General features: G+C 41.3%; 2 protein-coding genes across 2 annotated transcripts in view; both read right to left on the bottom strand.

The window, feature by feature from the left end:
- The window catches only part of naaladl2 (N-acetylated alpha-linked acidic dipeptidase like 2), a 1,042,014-nt gene that overhangs the window by 507,926 nt on the left and 514,561 nt on the right, over nucleotides 1–19,527 (bottom strand). The gene's annotated exons all lie outside the window — the stretch shown is intronic.
- LOC307032806 (uncharacterized protein) lies at nucleotides 7,348–10,668 on the bottom strand. The gene is made up of 3 exons (XM_079671082.1): nucleotides 9,762–10,668; nucleotides 8,713–9,365; nucleotides 7,348–8,626 (listed from the first exon to the last, which is right to left on the bottom strand). Exons 1-3 carry the CDS (start codon nucleotides 10,279–10,281, stop codon nucleotides 7,859–7,861), a joined length of 1,941 nt encoding a protein of 646 aa, XP_079527208.1. The 5' UTR covers nucleotides 10,282–10,668; the 3' UTR covers nucleotides 7,348–7,858.

The following is a 19,527-nucleotide window of genomic DNA, read 5'->3' as shown; positions in this document are numbered from 1 at the left end:
TGTGCCGTATGTTCAGGTTTATTGTCCTGCTGGAAGACCCATCCATGACCCTTTTCAGTGTCCTGGCTGAGGGAAGGAGGCTATCGGCCAATATGTTACAGTACATGGCCCTGTCCATCCTTTCCTCGATGCAGGGAAGTCGTCCTGTCCCCTTAGCAGAGAAACACCCCAAGATTATAATGTTTCCACCTCCATTTTGGTCTCATCTGACCACATCACCTTCTACCAAGCCTTCTCTGAATCATTCAGATGTTCATTGTCAAATTTCAGAAGGGCCTTTCATGTTGTTTTTGAGCAGGGGACCTTGCGGGCGCTGCAGGGTTTGATCCATTATGGCAGTGGTTCCCAACCGGTGTGCCGCGGCACACTGGGGTGCCGCGAGCATTGTCCAAGTGTGCCGCAAAAAAACGTATTTTTATGTTCCACATTTTTTTCTCGCTTAATAAACTTCACTTCATATACACTTTATTTTATTACATGTACAATGGAGTTCATAAGCTAATAAAACATATATTGCTCAGATTTAGAAATATTAAACAGCTTAAATTCTCATGATTTACATCAGCCGTCATTGTTTACGGTGTGCAGAGCAGCTTTTTATCCTCGCGCCAAATAATGTCAAGATGGATTGTTACGTAGTGACAATAAATAAAGAAGCACCCCAGCCCTCAACAACACAGGCAGGGATGACAGAACATGATGGAACAGCAGTGCAAAAGAAGTCTAAAATAACATTAATATCAGCCACAAGTTTAAACAGCAGAGCTCAGGATGAACTCGCAGAGCTATCTATGGACCGCTCCTTGAAACTGAAGCACGGGGAACTACGTCTGGATATATTTTGGCTGCTTGTGGGACATGAGTATCCATCCCTCTCAGAGAGTGCCAACAATGTGTTTTTACAGTTTCCAACCTCCTACTTGTGCGAGCAGGCGTTTTCCTCACTCGCATATGTCAAAAACAAGACCCGGACCCGGCTGTCAGTGGAGCAGGACCTCCGCGTTGCGCTGTCAACTACCCCCCACGCATCAAGAGACTCTGCTCACAAAAGCAGGCACAAGTGTCGCACTAGCACCGTGTAACGGTCTGAGAAATGTTTATGTTTGGATGTTAATTTGTGTGCCTTTCTTATAAATGTATGATTTATGATTTTGTCAATCAGTATTATCTGGATAGCGAAATGCAGAATGTTTCATATTTGGGATGTGGTTGATGAGTCACATGACCACAGTCAGGTCAGAGGGCATTGTTTCATCCCTCCAATTGTATTAAGTTATTATTTAATCTAAGTGATCATAGGCCTGCCTCTTTTGAAATCCAAATGTAAAATAATAACTGTATTGATATGTATTCCTGTTTTTACACAGGTAGGCCTACTATTTTCAGCCAAAACAAAGATCCTACTTAGTAGGCCTGTTTATAATATTGAATTCATCATAGAAATGGTGTTGACATTTTTAGTCTGGTTCTTGTTATTATGTGTGAATACATTATTTGTTCTATAAAATGTTCTATTCAATTAAATACACACTTGAAAACCAATTTATGGTGTATTTATGGTTTTTAGTTTAAACTCTGAAGTGGTTTTTAAATCTACAAAAAGTTGGGGTGCCTTGGGGTCGAGAAATATTTTCAGGGGTGCCTTGGTAAAAAAAAGGTTGGGAACCACTGCATTATGGTGTAGTGTGTTACAAATAGTTGTCTTGGGTCTGTGCTCCCAGCTGCCTTGAGATCATTAACAAGTTCCTCCCTTGTAGTTCTTGGCTCACCTTTCTCATGATCATCAATACCCCAAGGGGCGAGATCTTGTGTGGATTCCCAGACCGAGGGTGATTGATTGTTGATTGATGTCAATTTTTTTTCCTTCCATTTCCGAATAATCGCACCAACAGTTGTCACCTTCTCCCCAAGCTGCTTGCTGATGGTTTTGTAGCCAATCCCAGCCAAGTGCAGGTCTACAGTCTGGTCCCTGAGGTCTTTAGACAGCTCTTTAGTCTCACCCATGGTGGAGGGGTTGGAATCTGATTGATTGATTCTGTGGACTGGTGTCTTTTATACAGGTAACAAGTTGATATGAGGGGTACTTTCCTAAAATAAATGGACTTATGTAACCGGTCTGTGGGAGCCAGAATCCTTGTTTTTTTGCAAGGGGATCAAATACTTATATCCCACAGTTAAATGCAAATAATTGTTTATCTTTTATAAAATGTAATTTTCTGGTTTTTCTTTTTGATATTCTTACTCTCACTGTTAAAATAAACCTACCATTACAATTATAGACTGTTCATTTCTTTGTAAGTGGGTGAATTTACAAAATCGGCAAGGGATCAAATACTTATTTCCTCCACTGTATACGTGTCATACCCGTCCTGTTTTTCAATCTGGTTCAGAGTGTCAATGACTGCTGCATCTGCAAGGTCTCTAGTATCCAGTACAAGAAGATATTCACTGCTTATTTCACAGAATCGATTGCCCATGTCTTATGTAGCACCCATTAGTGCTTTAACATCTTGTGCAAATGCCATTTGTGCATGTTTGGTCTGCTCATGGTGCAGGGTGTCAGTCTTCTTTCTCTTCTCAGTGGAGGCCTTAAACTCCCCAACCACACGTGCCATCTCGGGGCCAGACACCATCCAGCGTCGCAGAGCTGCAGGGTTCTCTGTCAGGCCTACAGCACCACCATCACCTTTCACAGAGGCATTGTTCTGCTCGTGGGCCTGGTCAATGACAATAGCAGAGAAGCTGCGCGTCGTCTTCTTCACAGCAAAGTTTCCTTTCAGAAACTGTCCATGGACATCAGGATGGTTATCTTTTAGCACAATCATGTCACATAAGTGGACTGGTATCCATCCGGCATAGTGGGTGTGTCCCAGAGAAAGGACCCTTCAGGTCACCCTTGAAAAATAGATCAATGATCTCAATGGGATTCAGCTGCATAAATAAAAGTTTGAAATGTAATTAAATGAACCAAGGCACAATTTTGGTCAAGGCATTCATGTAGAGTCGGCCTCTCTTATTAATCGCACATAGATCATCAACTCTATTTCCAGCTGCAGGATGATAGAACAGAAGTGGAACTGGGAACATGACACTGCTCTTGTCCACCCGCTACCCCTCCAGGAGGTCGCCAAGTACCTTGAGTGCTGCCATCTCAATGTGAAACCCAACAAACATCACAATAAAATGATCTTCACTGTGAGTTGCTGGCCAGCTCCACTGGGTTTGTTTTGCCACAGCGTATAGAGGTTGATCCAGAGTGATCTGACCAGGATTCAGAATCTCCAATGCCTGCCTTACCGATCCATGGAATGATGAATCATGGCCACAGATTTGGCCTGGTCGTAGAAGAGGGGAAGTAGAGAAGTGAGCGTGACACTGCTCTCTGGTATTGTATGAACGGCACACTAGCAGCCAGGAGTCAGTCAATCAGGCACGCAAGCAGCTCTTCACCCAGAAAGGTAGAACAATTGAAGGACTCCCCCCAACACAAGCAGCATCGATTCAGCACACAAAGAGAGCTGCCTTCCAGGCTGGTCACTGCTGGGGACAGATGATGTTTGCAGCCCCTGAACTCCCATCCCCAGATGACTAGGGGTGGAAGAGGAAGGCCACAGGTGGATGGGAAGTTTAATGGACCACATTACCAGGCCTATTGTGAACACCCCGGCTGTGGATGCAAAAAGGGGTGCAGTGGACAATGCAAATGTGTCAAGGCAGCAATTCAGTGCAGTGCCCTTTGTCACTTTGGTGGACTGTGTTTTCAGAACTAAGTCTGCATTTAGTTGAAAACCTGTAATATTTCATATATATTATGTAACATGTATGACTTCACAATAATAAATATGTTAATGGTTTACTGTGTGTTTTATTCCCTGAATACCAGATACATATAGTTAACTACATTCTAGCATGTTGTAAATAGTACCAATGCATTCCCCATCCTTGAAAATGTAGGATTAGCCACCAGAATCAAGATCCTAGGTGGTCTAGATCCTAAACTACTGGCGCCATTGGACAAATTTGCGATGGCCCTATAGCCAAAATATTTCCTTAGGGCATGCTCTAACAGTGTGCCAAATTTCATGCTTTTATCATCAAAAGCACAATTCTTTCAGATATTTCACATATCTGCTGGAATATAAGGACTAAATACGATGGAGAGTTCTCATCTCAGCGTTATTACCCATAGGGGGCGAAGAGGAGTAAGTAAATAAAGAGGCCGGCGCTCCAGGGTCTGGTTCTGCTGTGCGTTTTTGTGATGTAACGGTAAAACATTTCAGAATTCCTCCACGGGTTACTAAAAAAAAGTAATATATTACATATTACATATTACTTTAAAAAAAAAGTAATATATTACACTTCGTTACTCTCTACATACAGTTACTCGTTACTTTACTCGTTACTTTACTCGCAGGGCCGGCCCGCCCCTCCCTACAGGCAGATCACGCAGACTGCGGCGCACCTACAGTGTACGCGCGCCACAGTTTTGCCTCTGCGAGACTCCACTTGCACCCCCAATTACTATTGCATTAAGGAAGACATAGCACAAGTCTTTCTTTTGATATGCTCTAAAATAGGCTACCAGCCTACCACAACAAGCTAACTGTCTGTGAAACGTCAAGACACTAATTAATGCAACCAGTTCAAGACGCATTATTCTTATCATTCTTTATGAGCGCAGTAACGGTAAGGTATCTAATTACTTATTTATTTAGTATTCCATAACTTAGTAACAGAGATGGTCAAACTAAAGTGGTAGAGACATGGCAGAATTCCTACAATGAAGCAGGAAATTGAACTGTTCACCCGTGAGAGAGCTAGCGGCCCCGTTGAGGGAGTTTACAGATGAAAAGACTCAGCCATGTTTATGCAGCACTGCACGTGGAGATGTGGTGATTACATAGGCCTACATGTATATAAACCTGCGGCGGGAACCCCTCTTGTCTGTCAGTGAGTCCTGACTGCACCACCTTTTTCTCTGATTTGTAAAAGCTGATGGATGATGTGGACCTCGCTGGAAGTAAATTTCCTTATAGCCGTTCAATCCTTTTACCAGTTCTCAAGCTTGTTATAGGACAGAGCACGTACAAACTAGAAACATTTTGTACTATTTCTCACAGAACCGCAGTTCTCCCAGTATGTGCGTAGCCTTCTAACTGAATTCTCAGCTTTTCCCTTTGTTCAGAGTTCAGGGGGCAGCTGTAACCAGAGAGTACACTGATCTGATGACAAGCCTTGACAGGGATAACCAAAGCCCATCAGCAGTGCATGTATAGATCTTCAGTTACCCTGGGCAATACATATTACTTGAGTATTCAAAATAAAAAACTGTTCCTCTTGACCTCTTGACAGGATATAAATGGGATTGTATCCAAAAGATAGCAGAAAGGAAGAAATAAAAAGGCAAAAAAGAGTGGGAAGAGGATAAGGGGAGAGGTGAGGACAAGTACTTTCCGTTGCTGTGTTGAATTTTTCAGAGGCTTTTTCCCCACAGCCTATCCTTGGAGGGCTTAAAAGGGAGCATTTATCAAGCATCAGTGAGCTTTTTGATGTAGCGAGGGTTGATAATAATCACGTAATAAAGCCTGTGCCTTTACCTTACCTTCAACTTGATCCTTGGCATCAAGCTGGATTTGAAGCTAATTTAATTAGTTATTTAATTTAAGAATTTGTGTCAAGAAAATAGAAACATATTAACCACCTATCTGGTATACCAGGTTGACAGCATGCATTATAACAGGGGTATTCAACTAAAATTCAATGAGGTCCAGTTAGAGAAAATGTCCCCATGCAAAGGTCCGGAACATCAAAATGTCTAAGTTGCTTTATGAATTAGTGTGATATATATTGAAGTAGCCTGTAGCTTTATCAACGTCTGAATGTAATCAACAACTGACTGCCAATCAAATAAAGAAAGTACAATTCAAAAACAACAATATTTATTGTCAATTAACATTGAACTATACAGATATACAGTAAATACTGTGGATATGTGTAATGTTCCTCTCGGACTGCATTTAAAAATGAAATAGAGAAAATAAATAAAATAGCTTTTGAAAATATGTGCATCTTAAAAGTGCTTAATTTCAGATAAATAAAATAAAGTGTAGCAGCAGCTTGAGTTTCCCTTTTTCTTTGTTAACCGTTTCACATCATGACTTAACTGTTTCAGACGATTATAGAACAATATCAGTCCTTACACATCATAACAATTGAACAGTTTTAAAGTTTCTCTTTATTTCCCTCTTATATTGCAGTCCCTCACTCACTTTTTTTTTAATTCAGAGCGAGAATTGAACTTGAGCTTGTCCTTCCAGGAGTTTGTAAATCTGGGCTGAAATGGTGTCAGGGCCATTCTCATACACATGCAGGTGCTCATTGGTGGTGCAAACACAGGTATGGTGAAAAAAGAGAGAACTATTCGAAGCAGAAAAAAACAGCATAATAAACCATCTGACAAAGGCCTGTGCTATAATGCTTCAATTAACTGGTTATTCTTTATAATATACTCAGATCAATAGGAGACCGAGATGTTAAGTTATAAATCAAGGGTTTTTATTATTATTTACAGCAGGGGTGGGGAACCTTTTTCCTTTCAATTTTTACAACATCCTCAGAGGGTCGTACAAATTATTGAACTCAACCTCTGCTTAAAAAAACTAAAATCATAGCCCATTCATTTCGCCTTTCTTTCATGCTGTGCAAAGAAAAAGCAACCTCTGAATCCAGATATCTCACCATGACTCACGTATGCATGCATGTGCACGGTGTGGCATGACCACCAAAACAGAAAGATATGGACACAAGATGTGTGCAAATGTATTTAGTATCCTATCCATGTGAACATGATTTAAGTGTGGGGGGGGGGGGGGGTCCGGGGGCATATTCCCCCGGGAAGATTTTTTTTTTTTGAACTATTGAAGTTAAAAGCATCAATCTGATGCACTTTGAGAGCAACATGAAGATATCTATGGATACATCTTTCAACACCCATATGAAACAGAACTGTAAGCAGATTTTTCTTTTTGGATATTTTACAAATCACTCCCCTTTTAAACTCTATTCTTGTGGTTTTTAACAACTTTTTTGTTACTGTCATATAGTATTTTATACCTGTTTTTCATTTAGTCTCATTAATAACTATAATGATCATATCAAGGTGTGCCTTAACCTCACTGAGCTGAGGTTATTTGAGCCTCTCAGGAGAGAGCTCTCTTCCACCTGGTTGTAGAAAAGCTCTTTAAATTCGTTAGCATTGCTAGCTAACCCGATGCTAATAACAATAGATCGCCACTGTGCTTACAACTAAAGACACAGTCACGCAAAAACTGCGGCATATACGTAGGGTGACCACCTGCTAAGAAGCCCAAGGGGGGACAAGGGGTATGTTTCTGAGGGACAATGTGGGACACTGCCCGGCGCGGAAGTGGTTTACCTATTTCTAGCACATACCATCTTACATAGTACATTAATAGTGCCCTATTCCACTAGACATGTGTAATATCTGATGTATGTCCATCAATAGGCCACCAATGTGTATTTCTTTCTAAATAAAGATTCATAACATTTTGAACAATGAATTGGCAAATGCTATTTAACTTAAGCAATTTATTCACTTCAAGCAACATTCATGAGAAGGTTCCAAATGTTTTTTCAGTATAGACACAGGAGTGCGAACCCATCAACATCACAAGGTGACAACAATGCAAAAAGTTGCCAACATAAAATCCTATGCAGAACAATGACATTTTCACCTAAAAGGCAACTGTAACCTAAAAATGGTAAATTTGCAACCCTGTAAACAGTCCACCAATGTTCAAAATCAATCAAACTACATCTTAGAGAAATGGGATATTAACTAGTTTTCTTCAGGTTTCTTCTTGAACTTGTATTTCTTGTTGGAGCGTACAGCATTGAGGAGAGCCTTCTCTTTCACTACATAAGAGTAGAAGTCCTTGCAACTGAATGTGAAGTTGCTCTTCACCTGGATTTCTGACTTGATGAGGTTTACCGAACATCTGTTCCTTGTGTCTGTCCAGCATCCTGTCATCAGTGAAAAGACCCTCTCCACTGAAGCATTGGTGATTGGTACACTCAAGAGGAAAGAAGCTAATGCTGTCATGTTTGGTGTGTGTGTGTGCTTGAGTAAGGTGGCCCACTTCTCAACGACTGAAGCTTCTGACTGCACAATGGCCTGTTGGTGTGGCAGAACAACACAATACTCATCATATAGTGCATCCATGTCCAATTGCTTGCTTAGCTGCAGGACTTCTACAGCTTCACAGAGATGGGTGAAGTTGAATGGGCTCTTCTGTAGTGCCAGGCTAGCCACTTTCTTCTGGTAGTTGGAGTCTGAGAAGTCATAGCGCTGCTCCAGGTAAGTGAGAGAGGACTGGTAGAAGTTGCACATATCCTCTCTGAGCACAGCTGCCTGCCTGTCTGGAAACTCCTGGAAGAGTACACCCGTCTGGGCCCCAAAGAAACCATCACTCTGTCGTTGCTGTAGCTTGGTTTTTAGGGTGAACATCATATCGTAGAGCTCACAGACAGTCCCATCTTCTCGCTCCAGCACCAGCACAGTGTCGTGGAAAATCTTCAGCGCATTGCTGAGGAAGGACAGGTAAACCTAAAAGAAGTAAGATGAGTCAATGATCACTCTTTGCATTATCATAATTTCTCTTATCCCTGTTGAATGCAATTCAAAATAATTACCTGTAATTCAAGGGGGTTGCCCTCACCATCCTGGTCATCCCTGAACAGCCGCCATAGTGACTTTGGGCACTGTTCCTCTCCCAATGAGAGAAAATAGGCCTTGATAGGAGCCCAGCAGTCATGAAGCCTCTTCACTGCAGGCCACAGGCTCAGCCATCTTGTGGGCACATGTCTAAGCAGGGACTGGTACTCTATCTCCACAAAGGTGTGAACTGACTTAAGTTCCTCAACGCGTTTGGCAGATGAGGAGAAGTGGCTAAAGGTCTTGTTGACAACATTTTCTATGTCGATATTTAGCCGATCTCCTGCGTGTTTTGCACTGTTGTGAACGATGTGGGCCACACAGTTTGCCTTCAAAATAGAACTGTTGTTCTCTTTCAGTTTCTGGAAGACAGAGTTGTATCTCCCATAATTCACACTAGCATTGTCAGCACTATACGCAGATATCATGTCTAGTCCCAGTCCGTTTTCCTCCAGCTTGGTGACTATCTGGTTGTGGATCGCGTAAGATGTTTCATCACTGTCATCATAGAAATCAATGACCTTCGTCTGTACTCCCAAGTCTGGCGTCCAGTAACGCACTGACAGTGGGAAGAGCTTGGTGGTCCCATGATTGGAGGCATCTGAAGCCACTGAGAAGAATGGCGTGTGGGCTGTGGAGACACACACAGATGGGGTGAACTTGAGAGAGATTCTCTAAAAACAGATTATTACAAAAATACAAGACACTACTTTACTGTTTTGATCATTATTGATTTTATATAAATATAATCTATACAATTATTTAGGCCTACATCTTTTCAAAAATCATAGTTGCTTTTTTTTGTGAAATCATATAAGGTACACAGAGCCTGGTTTCACAAAGGCACGGAAGAGCCTTTAGCCTTTATGTTTGCGTTGGCTACTGATGCTATTTAATTTCATTGAAGTGAAGGAAACGTTGACTTTTAACATAGTAGAAGAATATCAATATGATTAGACATCAGTTAGCTAACGTCAGATAAATAGCTAACACAATATTACATCCATGAACATAACTTTAAATGTACCTTTAGTTGTTGCCTCTCGTTGCTCATGTAGTGGTCTTTTGAGGACTTTGAAACAATCTTCGACAGAGGCAGGGGCAAGCACATCAGTGACAATAGCTTCTGCCTTCGTCCGACCACAGGCCATCCTCTTGGCAATGTCCGAGTCCGGATAAATCGTTGGGGCTAGCTTTATGCCACAATCTCCTGCTCGATATGATGTAGCGTGTTGGACAGTGTGATACACACTCGTCACCTCTGCAGCAGTGACTTTGTCAGCTAGACAGTCGTTTTTGGGTCGGAGGAAAGCATCCATAGATTTCGATGTCTCTTTTTGTTGGACATTTTTCTTGTGTGTGTCAGTCAGTCTGTGTCGTTTGACATCGTATTCGCCTCCATGTCCGATTGAGAAGGACGTTTTGCAAATGTCACAGAAAACCCTCTCACTATCCCCCTCAACAGCCTTCAGCCACACATATTCCCTCTCCCACTCTTTCCTGTACCCACACCTTCTCTTTTTACTTACTGGTGCTTCAGACGCCATTTTCTATAGACAAGTTCACGCGACAAAACCACGGGTAGCGCGGCATAACCCTACACAAATGCACTTCATTTCCGCCGGAAGTCTTTTGCACAGCGTCTGTCGCCGCGCGTGCGGCCGTTTGCTGTCATGACGACGACGCAAAATTTGACAACCTAGTCAGCAGTTATACTGGGGGGTGGGTGTGGCAACTGTAGCGTGCTGAACTAGTCTCAAGTAATGCTAGTTTGGCTGCCAAGAGCTCAAGAAGCTAGAGCGAGCAATTCTTTTTTGAGCAAGCATTGATTATGCGTGACATGGTCTCAATTTGCGGGACGCATGAATTGGGGTTCAAACGCTGTGCGTGCACGCGCTACGCGGGACGGGTGGTCACCCTACATATACGGCTCCTTATGGGTAGGCCTACTGCAATATCTGAAGAGCTGGATCGGCGTTCCGATGCTCTCTGTCAGCACGTGAGCCAGACCCGGCGGCAGACATACGTCTCTGGGCGGGCATTTGATTTACAAGGGCGGGCCAACCCCGAAACTTACATTTCCCAGGAAATCTGAACTGTTGTTACGGAAACAGAGGGGTTTTAGGTTGCCATAAGGCTGTTGACGGTCATATTATAGGCTACATTCTGTAAATATAATGTATTCCTGTAAATATAATATATGATGTCCTTTATTGTTTTATGTTTCATGTGGAACCTATATGCTGCAGGTCTCCCTTGAAAAAGAGATCTATGATCTCAATGGGACCAATCTCGTTAAATAAAGGTTTGAAATGAAATGAAATGAACATCCATTGGTTGGTTTTGTGGCACATTTGTAACGCTTACTGATGTGTCGGTCGCGAACGAGCCGGCTCAAAGAGCCGGCTCTTTGAATTGAACGACGGGAGCCGGTTCGCGACCGCGAACGAGCCGGTTCTTTTTTTTTTTTTGCGGAGGGATCTAGATCGGCATGAAGGCACATTATACAATGTGCAATGTGCACATCATCCCGCTTATTACATGGCCACATTCTCAACAAAGTAACGACATGACTCCCAGTATTAATTGAAATGCTTTTATGGATTTAGAAAATTATTTTATTGATTTAAAAAATAGTTGTATGTATTTATTTAAATGTACATGTATCCGCTAAAGAAAATTAGTCCGTTGTTACTGTTTGAACTAACGTAGCAACGGCAGTAACTGCTTCGATAGTGTTTTTGAGGAGTTTTTTGATTACAGATTTGAAAACATCGTTGCTTGCTTTAAAAGTAGCACAATTCATTATGTCAAACCTTGGAAAGTATCTAGATATCCCTGCCCTAATGCCAAAGTAAATATCAACTGAATATGTGTCGCTGTTTGATGTCTATGTCTGGACCGCTGCGTAAAAAGGAGGGTTTCTGCCCCACTTCTCTTCTTACTTCTATAAGAACAAAACACGGAGGAGGGAGATCTCTTTTTCTCCCCCTCTTCTGAGAGCCCAGCAGCTGATCTTAGAGCACGCTCCACTCTCCTGCAGGGGGGCGTGATCAGCTGCAGCTCACATAATCTGCCTTTTCTTTCAATATAATTTTAAAATGTCGATACAGTAGCCCCTTTTTTAAAATAGTTTTTATAGGTGTTGCTATCTGTTGTGTGTACCGTGGTTCTACAAGCAAGTCAGTGCATTCATGGGGTGGTATCAGAGAGTTACAAGGGTCTGTAAATGCAATGAAAACATTTGGCCACAGCAAATCATTTATATTAAACATGTATTTTTTACTTTTGAATACTTCAGTACAAAGGATGTATTGATTAATTTAAGTGATATATGTGTACACAGGCTAGGCCTATATATAATTCATTAGTCAAAACAGGGCTACATTTGATTTAATTATAAAAGGTATAATATGTGGTAAACTGAAGAGCCGTTTGGGAGCCAAAAGAGCCGGCTCTTCTTGGTGAGCCGAGCCAAATGATCCGGCTCACCAAGAAGAGCCGGAATTCCCATCACTACACGCTGTGCCAACTTGGGCAAGCACGCGGGGTGGAGAGGTGGAGTGAGGTTGAGCGATGGAGAGAAAGGGAGAGAGAGAGAGATTGAGAGAGGCTCTGTTTCACTCTCACTTCTGCTTTACTGGTACCGATACATGTGTTAAATGTAGTATAGTTGTTAGATTGGAGGCGGGAATCATAGCCATAGAAGCCCGGCTCCGCATCTTAGAAAGGAACTCAGCTACAGTAAAGCACATGTTAGCCGGTGCGGACCAGCAAAAGGTAGCTCCTATTAGCCGTCCCCCGGCAACTCCCGAGCAGCAGGGAGATTGGGTGACTGTTCAGAAAGGGCATAACGCGAAACCCGCAGGTCCCCACCAACCCGTAAACGTATCTAACAGATATTCCCCACTCAGCGAGACATCCGCTGAGAAGCCAACTCTGGTTATTGGTAGCTCTATTATGAGACACGTGAATTTAGAGACCGAAGCCTCCACAGTCACATGCATTCCGGGGGCCAGAGCGGGCGACGTTGAGGTGCATCTTAAACTGCTGGCTAAAAATAAAACGTAAATACAGTAGGATTGTTATTCACGTCAGTGATAATGATGTTCGTTTACGCCAATCAGAATGCACCAAACTTAATGTGGCGTCGGTGTGTAGTTATGCTAAAAAAATGCCGGACACCGTAATCTTCTCTGGTCCCCTCCCCAATCTGATCAATGATGACATGTATAGTCATCATTTCAGCGCTGGTTGTTTTGGTGGTGCACAGCAAACAATGTGGGCTTTGTAAATAATTGGACAACCTTCTGGGGAAAACCTGGTCTGATTAAGAGAGACGGCATTCATCCTACTTTGGAAGGTGCAAATCTCATTTCGGCAAACATTTCAGGGCTTTGTGGACTTAATCCATGACAAACTGGAGTTGAGACCAGGAGGCGGAATCGCAGTCTTGCACGCTTCTCTGCGCTCTCTCCTAGGCAGTCATCAATACGAATCCCGAACCCAATAAAATGCCCAATATTAACGGTGTGTGTGTCTTCCCAAGGACAATTTAAGGTAAAACCTAATAGAGGTGTCATACATAATAACCTACTAAAAGTAAATGTAACAACTACTATAGTGCAACAAAACAGGAAGATTAAATGTGGTCTCTTAAACATAAGATCTCTAGCATCTCAAGCAATATTGGTAAATGATTTAATATCAGATTATAATATTGATATATGCTGTCTCACTGAAACTTGGTTGAGACATGAAGAATATGTCAGCATAAATGAGGCAACTCCACCCAGCCATATCAACACTCATATTGCCCGAGGCACGGGCCGAGGAGGTGAAGTTGCAGCAATCTTTGACTCAAATTTACTTATCAATACTAAACAAAAATGTAATTATACCTCCTTTGAAAGCCTCGTTTTCAGTCTTACGCATCCAACCTGGAAAACTTTGCAGCCAATCTTATTTGTTACAGTGTACCGTGCACCAGGTCCTTATTCAGAATTCTTATCAGAATTCTCTGAGTTTTTATCAGCTTTGGTACTTAAAACAGATAAAGTAATTATCGTAGGTGACTTTAATATTCATGTTGACGATGATAAAAATAGCCTTACTTTTGCATTTAACTCTATATTAGATTCTGTTGGTTTCTGTCAGAGTGTAAATAAACCAACCCACTGCTATAATCACACTCTCAACCTTGTTCTGACTTATGGTATTGAAATTGAGCAACTATTAGTCGAACCGCATAATCCTGCTTTATCCGACCATTTCTTAGTAACTTTTGAAGTACTGTTACTAGACTACAAAGCATTAGTCAAAAGCTCCTACAGCAGAAACCTATCTGTTAGTGCTATAGCCAAATTTAAGGAAGAGATTCCGCCAATACTTAACTCGATACCATTTCTGCATGTAAGGGAGGAAGCTTATACAAAATGTACACCACCCCAAATTGATCATGTTGTTGATAGTGCTACAGATGCGCTGCGAATAAAATTAGACTCTGTTGCTCCTTTGAAAAAGAAGAAAATAAAACAACATAGATTAGCTCCATGGCATAATGCCGAAACCCGCAAAATAAAGCAAAAGTCGAGACAACTTGAAAGGATATGGCGTTCCACTAAACTTGAAGAATCTCGTTTAATTTGGCATATTACTCTCAATGAATATAAGAAAGCACTGCGTAAAGCGAGAGCAGCCTACTACTCTTCATTAATAGATGAGAATAAGAATAATGCAAGATTTCTTTTCAGCACTGTAGCCAGGCTGACAGAGAGCCACAGCTCGATTGAGCCTTCTATTCCCATAGCACTCATTAGTAATGATTTTATGTGCTTTTTTAACGATAAAATTGTTACTCTTAGAAACAAAATTAATGACCTCTTGCCTTTGACCAGTATAGTGTTATCAACAGCTCCCGGAAACGTAAGTTATAATATTACACTAGATAGTAAACTAGAATGCTTTTCAGCCATAAACCTTGAACGATTAAATTCAATGATTCTCTCTTCTAAACCATCAACGTGTATCTTAGACCCGATTCCAACTAAGCTGTTAAAAGAAGTTTTTCCATTAATTAGCACTTCTTTATTAAATATTATGAATATGTCTTTATTATCCGGCTATGTTCCACAATCATTCAAAGTAGCAGTGATAAAACTACTTCTTAAAAAGCACAACCTCGATCCATAGGTTTTAGCCAACTATAGACCAATTTCTAATCTTCCGTTCCTCCCAAAATGTCTTGAGAAAGCAGTCGCAAAACAGCTGTGTGATTACTTAAAAAACTATGATTTATTTGAAGATTTTCAGTCTGGCTTTAGAACACATCATAGCACAGAGAAAGCTCTGGTTAAAGTCACAAAATGACATTCTAATAGGCTCAGACAAGGGACCTGTCTCTCTTCTTGTTTTGCTCGATCTCAGTGCTGCATTTGATACTATCGACCATGATATCCTATTGCAAAGACTAGAGCACTTAGTTGGCATACAGGGAACTGCTTTAGGCTGATTTAGGTCCTATCTATCTGAACGCTCTCAGTTTGTACGTGTCAACGATGAATCTTCTACGCAAACCAAAGTTAGCCATGGAGTGCCACAGGGCTCAGTGCTCGGACCTACTTTGTTCACATTATATATGCTTCCGTTAGGCAATATTATAAGGAATCATTCTGTAAACTTTCATTGTTATGCGGATGATACTCAGCTATATTTATCAATCAAGCCTGATGAAATTAATCATCTAAATAAAATTCAAGACTGCCTCAAGGACTTAAAAACGTGGATGACCTTACATTTTTTTATGTTAAACACGACCAAAACTGAAGTTTTTGTACTTGGCCCAAAGAATCTACGAAAAAAATTATCTAAAGATATACTAACTATGGATGGCATTAATTTGGCCTCCAGTGAGACTGTAAGGAATCTTGGTGTTATATTTGATCAGGATTTATCCTTTAACGCCCACATAAAATCAATTTCGAGGACTGCCTACTTCCATCTACGTAACATTTCAAAAATCAGGCATATCTTGCCTCAAAACGATGCAGAGAAACTAGTCCATGCATTTGTTACTTCAAGGCTGGATTATTGTAACTCCTTATTTTCAGGGTGTACCAAGAAGTCAGTCAAGTCGCTTCAGCTGATTCAAAATGCTGCAGCTCGTGTACTAACCAGAGTTAGGAAAAGGGACCACATTACTCCTGTTCTGGCTGCCTTACACTGGCTCCCTATAGAACACAGTATAGAATTAAAAATTCTTCTTCTCGCCTACAAAGCCCTTAATGGGCGGGCGCCATCTTACCTTAAAGAACTCATTATACCCTACTGTCCTACTAGGGCATTGCGTTCCAAGAATGCAGGGTTGTTGGTTGTTCCTAGAGTCTCTAAAAGTACAATGGGAGCCAGAGCCTTTTCTTATCAAGCTCCACTTTTGTGGAATCAGCTTCCAGTTTGTGTTCGGACGGCAGACACCCTATCCGTTTTTAAGAGTGCGCTTAAGACCTTCCTTTTTGATAAAGCTTATAGTTAGGGCTGATTAGATTCAGCCCCTAGTTTTGCTGATATAGGCTTAGTTTGTCGGGGGACATCTTACTTCTTCCTTCTCTCTGTCTATACCTGTGTACTCTCATGTTCCGATTAACCCAGCTTCCCCAAATGTCTTTCTTTTTGGTGTCTATATACGCCGGGATCCGGAGTCATGGATGATCCTGCGGTCCTGTGTGATGGATCGCGAGTCCTGGATCTTGAGTCGTGGCTGTGGTCCTGGATCATAAGTCCTGGATGGATATCCTTGTGGATTCATCTTCCTATTATACTGTACACACATGCATTTCCAAACATTTGGACTACCTATGTTGCAAATGTATTATCTTTTCAATTTACACACGGCATCTATTGCACGTCTGTCCGTCCTGGGAGAGGGATCCCTCCTCTGTTGCTCTCCCTGAGGTTTCTCCCATTTTTCCCTTTAAACTGTGGGTTTTCTCCGGAAGTTTTTCCTTGTACGATGTGAGGGTCTAAGGACAGAGGGTGTCGTATTGTCATACTGATATTCTGTACAAACTGTGAAGTCCACTGAGACAAATGTAACATTTGTGATATTGGACTAAATAAACATTGATTGATTGATTGATTGAGAGAGCGTGTGCAGCGGTCTGCTTGCGCACAGAGCCGGAGTTTGTGAGAGAGCTGGCTTGAGAGTCAATTTCTCTTCAAAATATAATTGATTGCCAGCCTTCCTTGTCCTTGGCTGGCTTGCTAGCTCGTTGGTAACGTAACTGATGTCTTCTAATGTGCCTGCATCTGGCGCTGAGTTTCCATATTCCTTTCATGAACCACTTCCTGATATCTATTGTTGCAGATAAATATAAATGATAATAGCCAAACTAACCTAGCAAGAGTAAACTGACAGGCTGCTGTGCCGCATCTCACTCAAAAACCCACACCACTCAACCCAGCGAAAAACCAGTCTCGTGCGCAGCCTTTCATTCAGAATTTCATAGCAAAATAAAAAATGATATTAAACTAATCTTTCAACATAGTTTGAAAAATATATATACTAGGACAAAGCCCTACAAATAACAACAATAAACATAATAAAACAATTAAAATGTTGTATTCAGCCCTGATTAAAACAGCGGGCCCAAATCCTGGATGGGCGGGCCCGGCCCCATGGGGCCCGCCCATGACGCCGGGTCTGACGTCAGCAGCACTCTTTTCAGACGAGACATATACCACGTGAAGACACGTTACGCTTGTGTTGTGTTCAAGGAACCTGTCCTTGGCCAGGAAAAACAGGTACTCGCTTGTTTAATTATTTGTGCGGTCTAGATTTCTTCTTCTTTTTTGAAGTGAGAAGTTGTCCATCAGTCGAACTAACGGACGGACTCCCCACCCCCAAAACGAAAACTCTTCGGTTCTCCACGAATTACACAAGTCACCCATATCAGAATTAAAAAAGTGTGAGGTGCCGAAAAATTATTGATTATAGCTTCGGGTCCGTTTAGGTCGGCGTCTTGGTCCGGATCCGGACCGCGGTCCGCCTGTTGCCGACCCCTGCATTATACGATAGTTTAGTTCATTATTTGCCATGACTATCAAAGGGCAGTTTTACAGATCACAGAAAGGTTGTAATGTCTTAGTGTTTTTTTACAAAGAATTTATTGGAAAAATAATAAATAGAATAATAATGCAACTATGCTTTATCTGTAGTGGAAATGAATAAAAGGCTATTAATGTTAAGCTATGCACTATCTGAACTCAATAAGTCAGCTTGTTAGAGTTCATAAGAAGACACATATTGTATATAGTTCACATAATGCATGTTTTTATGGATTACTGTCATTGCCTTTTTTTCCAAGATCCATGTAATTGAAAACTAATAAATTAATGTATTGTAGTGTAACCCGATAGGCTCTGTTTAAAAGTAACTCCACAATGATCTGTATAAAAGAACTGCATCTCTCTATGAAAAGCTTTTTTTTTTTTTTTTTTTTTTTAAATCAGCACAGCTTTCCACTTTAAATAAATAATAATAATTGAAATAATAATTCAAAAATAGCTTTTCATAGCATTTGGTCATATTTTTACTGTACTTTATTTGTATATTAAAATGTTCGTGTCAACATTTCTCTTTTCAATGTAATGTTTGTCCTTTAGTTTTTTCTTTCCTTTTAGTGTTAATGTAACTGTACACTGTACACCAGAGCAAATTATTTGTATTTCCTTGTACTTGGCAATAAATATGATACTAATTATAATTAATCTCCACTATTATAACACTACCTCAGGAAAACCCCCCTCTTTCGGCCTCACATCCCACCTCAAATCATGGCCAATTATTGTATTATGATTATTGCTGCGTTATGATTTGGTACTGTGGACAGGAGCAGAAGCGCAGGAAGGCATTTTGAGTGGGGGTGCTGAGGTGCTGTCTGTCACTACCCGGTCTGCAGCCCTGCCCTATCTGCAGTGCGCATGTGCGAGATGGTCCGCCATATTTGACAACCTAACCCTAACCCTTTAACTTCTGTTAGACAGCTATCATACTGAATACATTTGTACTGTGAATGTATGCAAAAATGTATGGCATATAGCTGTCTAACAGAAGTTAAATCCATTTCTCACTTATTCTGACAATGTACTTAACCCCAAATAAAAGAACCCAATAAAAAGAGTTGTTAAATAATAGTGAAGTCACGTTGTAATAACAATAACTCATCTCTCTCGAGTTTTCTTTTTGTGCTTTGCCAAAAGCCACTGTGTCAAGTGTCCTACTTGGGTTGCCGTACGGAGTTGTCCAATATGGCGGACCATCTCGCACATGCGCACTGGAGATAGGGCAGGGCGGCAGATCGGGTAGTGACACTGTCCGATGTACTAATTACGCACCAACGGGGGGGGGGGGGGGGGGGGGGGGCAAAACCACACACACACACAGCATAACAATGGACTCCAGTGAACACTATAGAGTGGCGAAGTCCCTCCCCTTCCGGGGGAGCTCCATGGGACCTTATTTCGGAAAAAATATGTATTGAAGTCAATGGAGAGAGAAAGATTATCTTTCGATCCCGTTTGAATTGTGCAACGAATTACACATATGATGTTTGTCAATTTAAAAGATAATTTTGCAAGTCAAAACTAAAAAAATGTTCGTAAAACTGTGAAGCAACACGTTTTTTTGTGTGAAACTCTCAATGAACTACATCTCTTGCACAACAACACACGTCACCAAGATGGCCGTCACTACTGTCTTGTCAAAAAAGGGATTGCTACCCTCACTATCACCACAA

This window comes from Notothenia rossii (assembly GCF_949606895.1).
Source record: "Notothenia rossii genome assembly, chromosome: 1".
NCBI lineage: Eukaryota > Metazoa > Chordata > Actinopteri > Perciformes > Nototheniidae > Notothenia > Notothenia rossii.
This window is presented reverse-complemented; position numbering and strand designations above follow the sequence as displayed.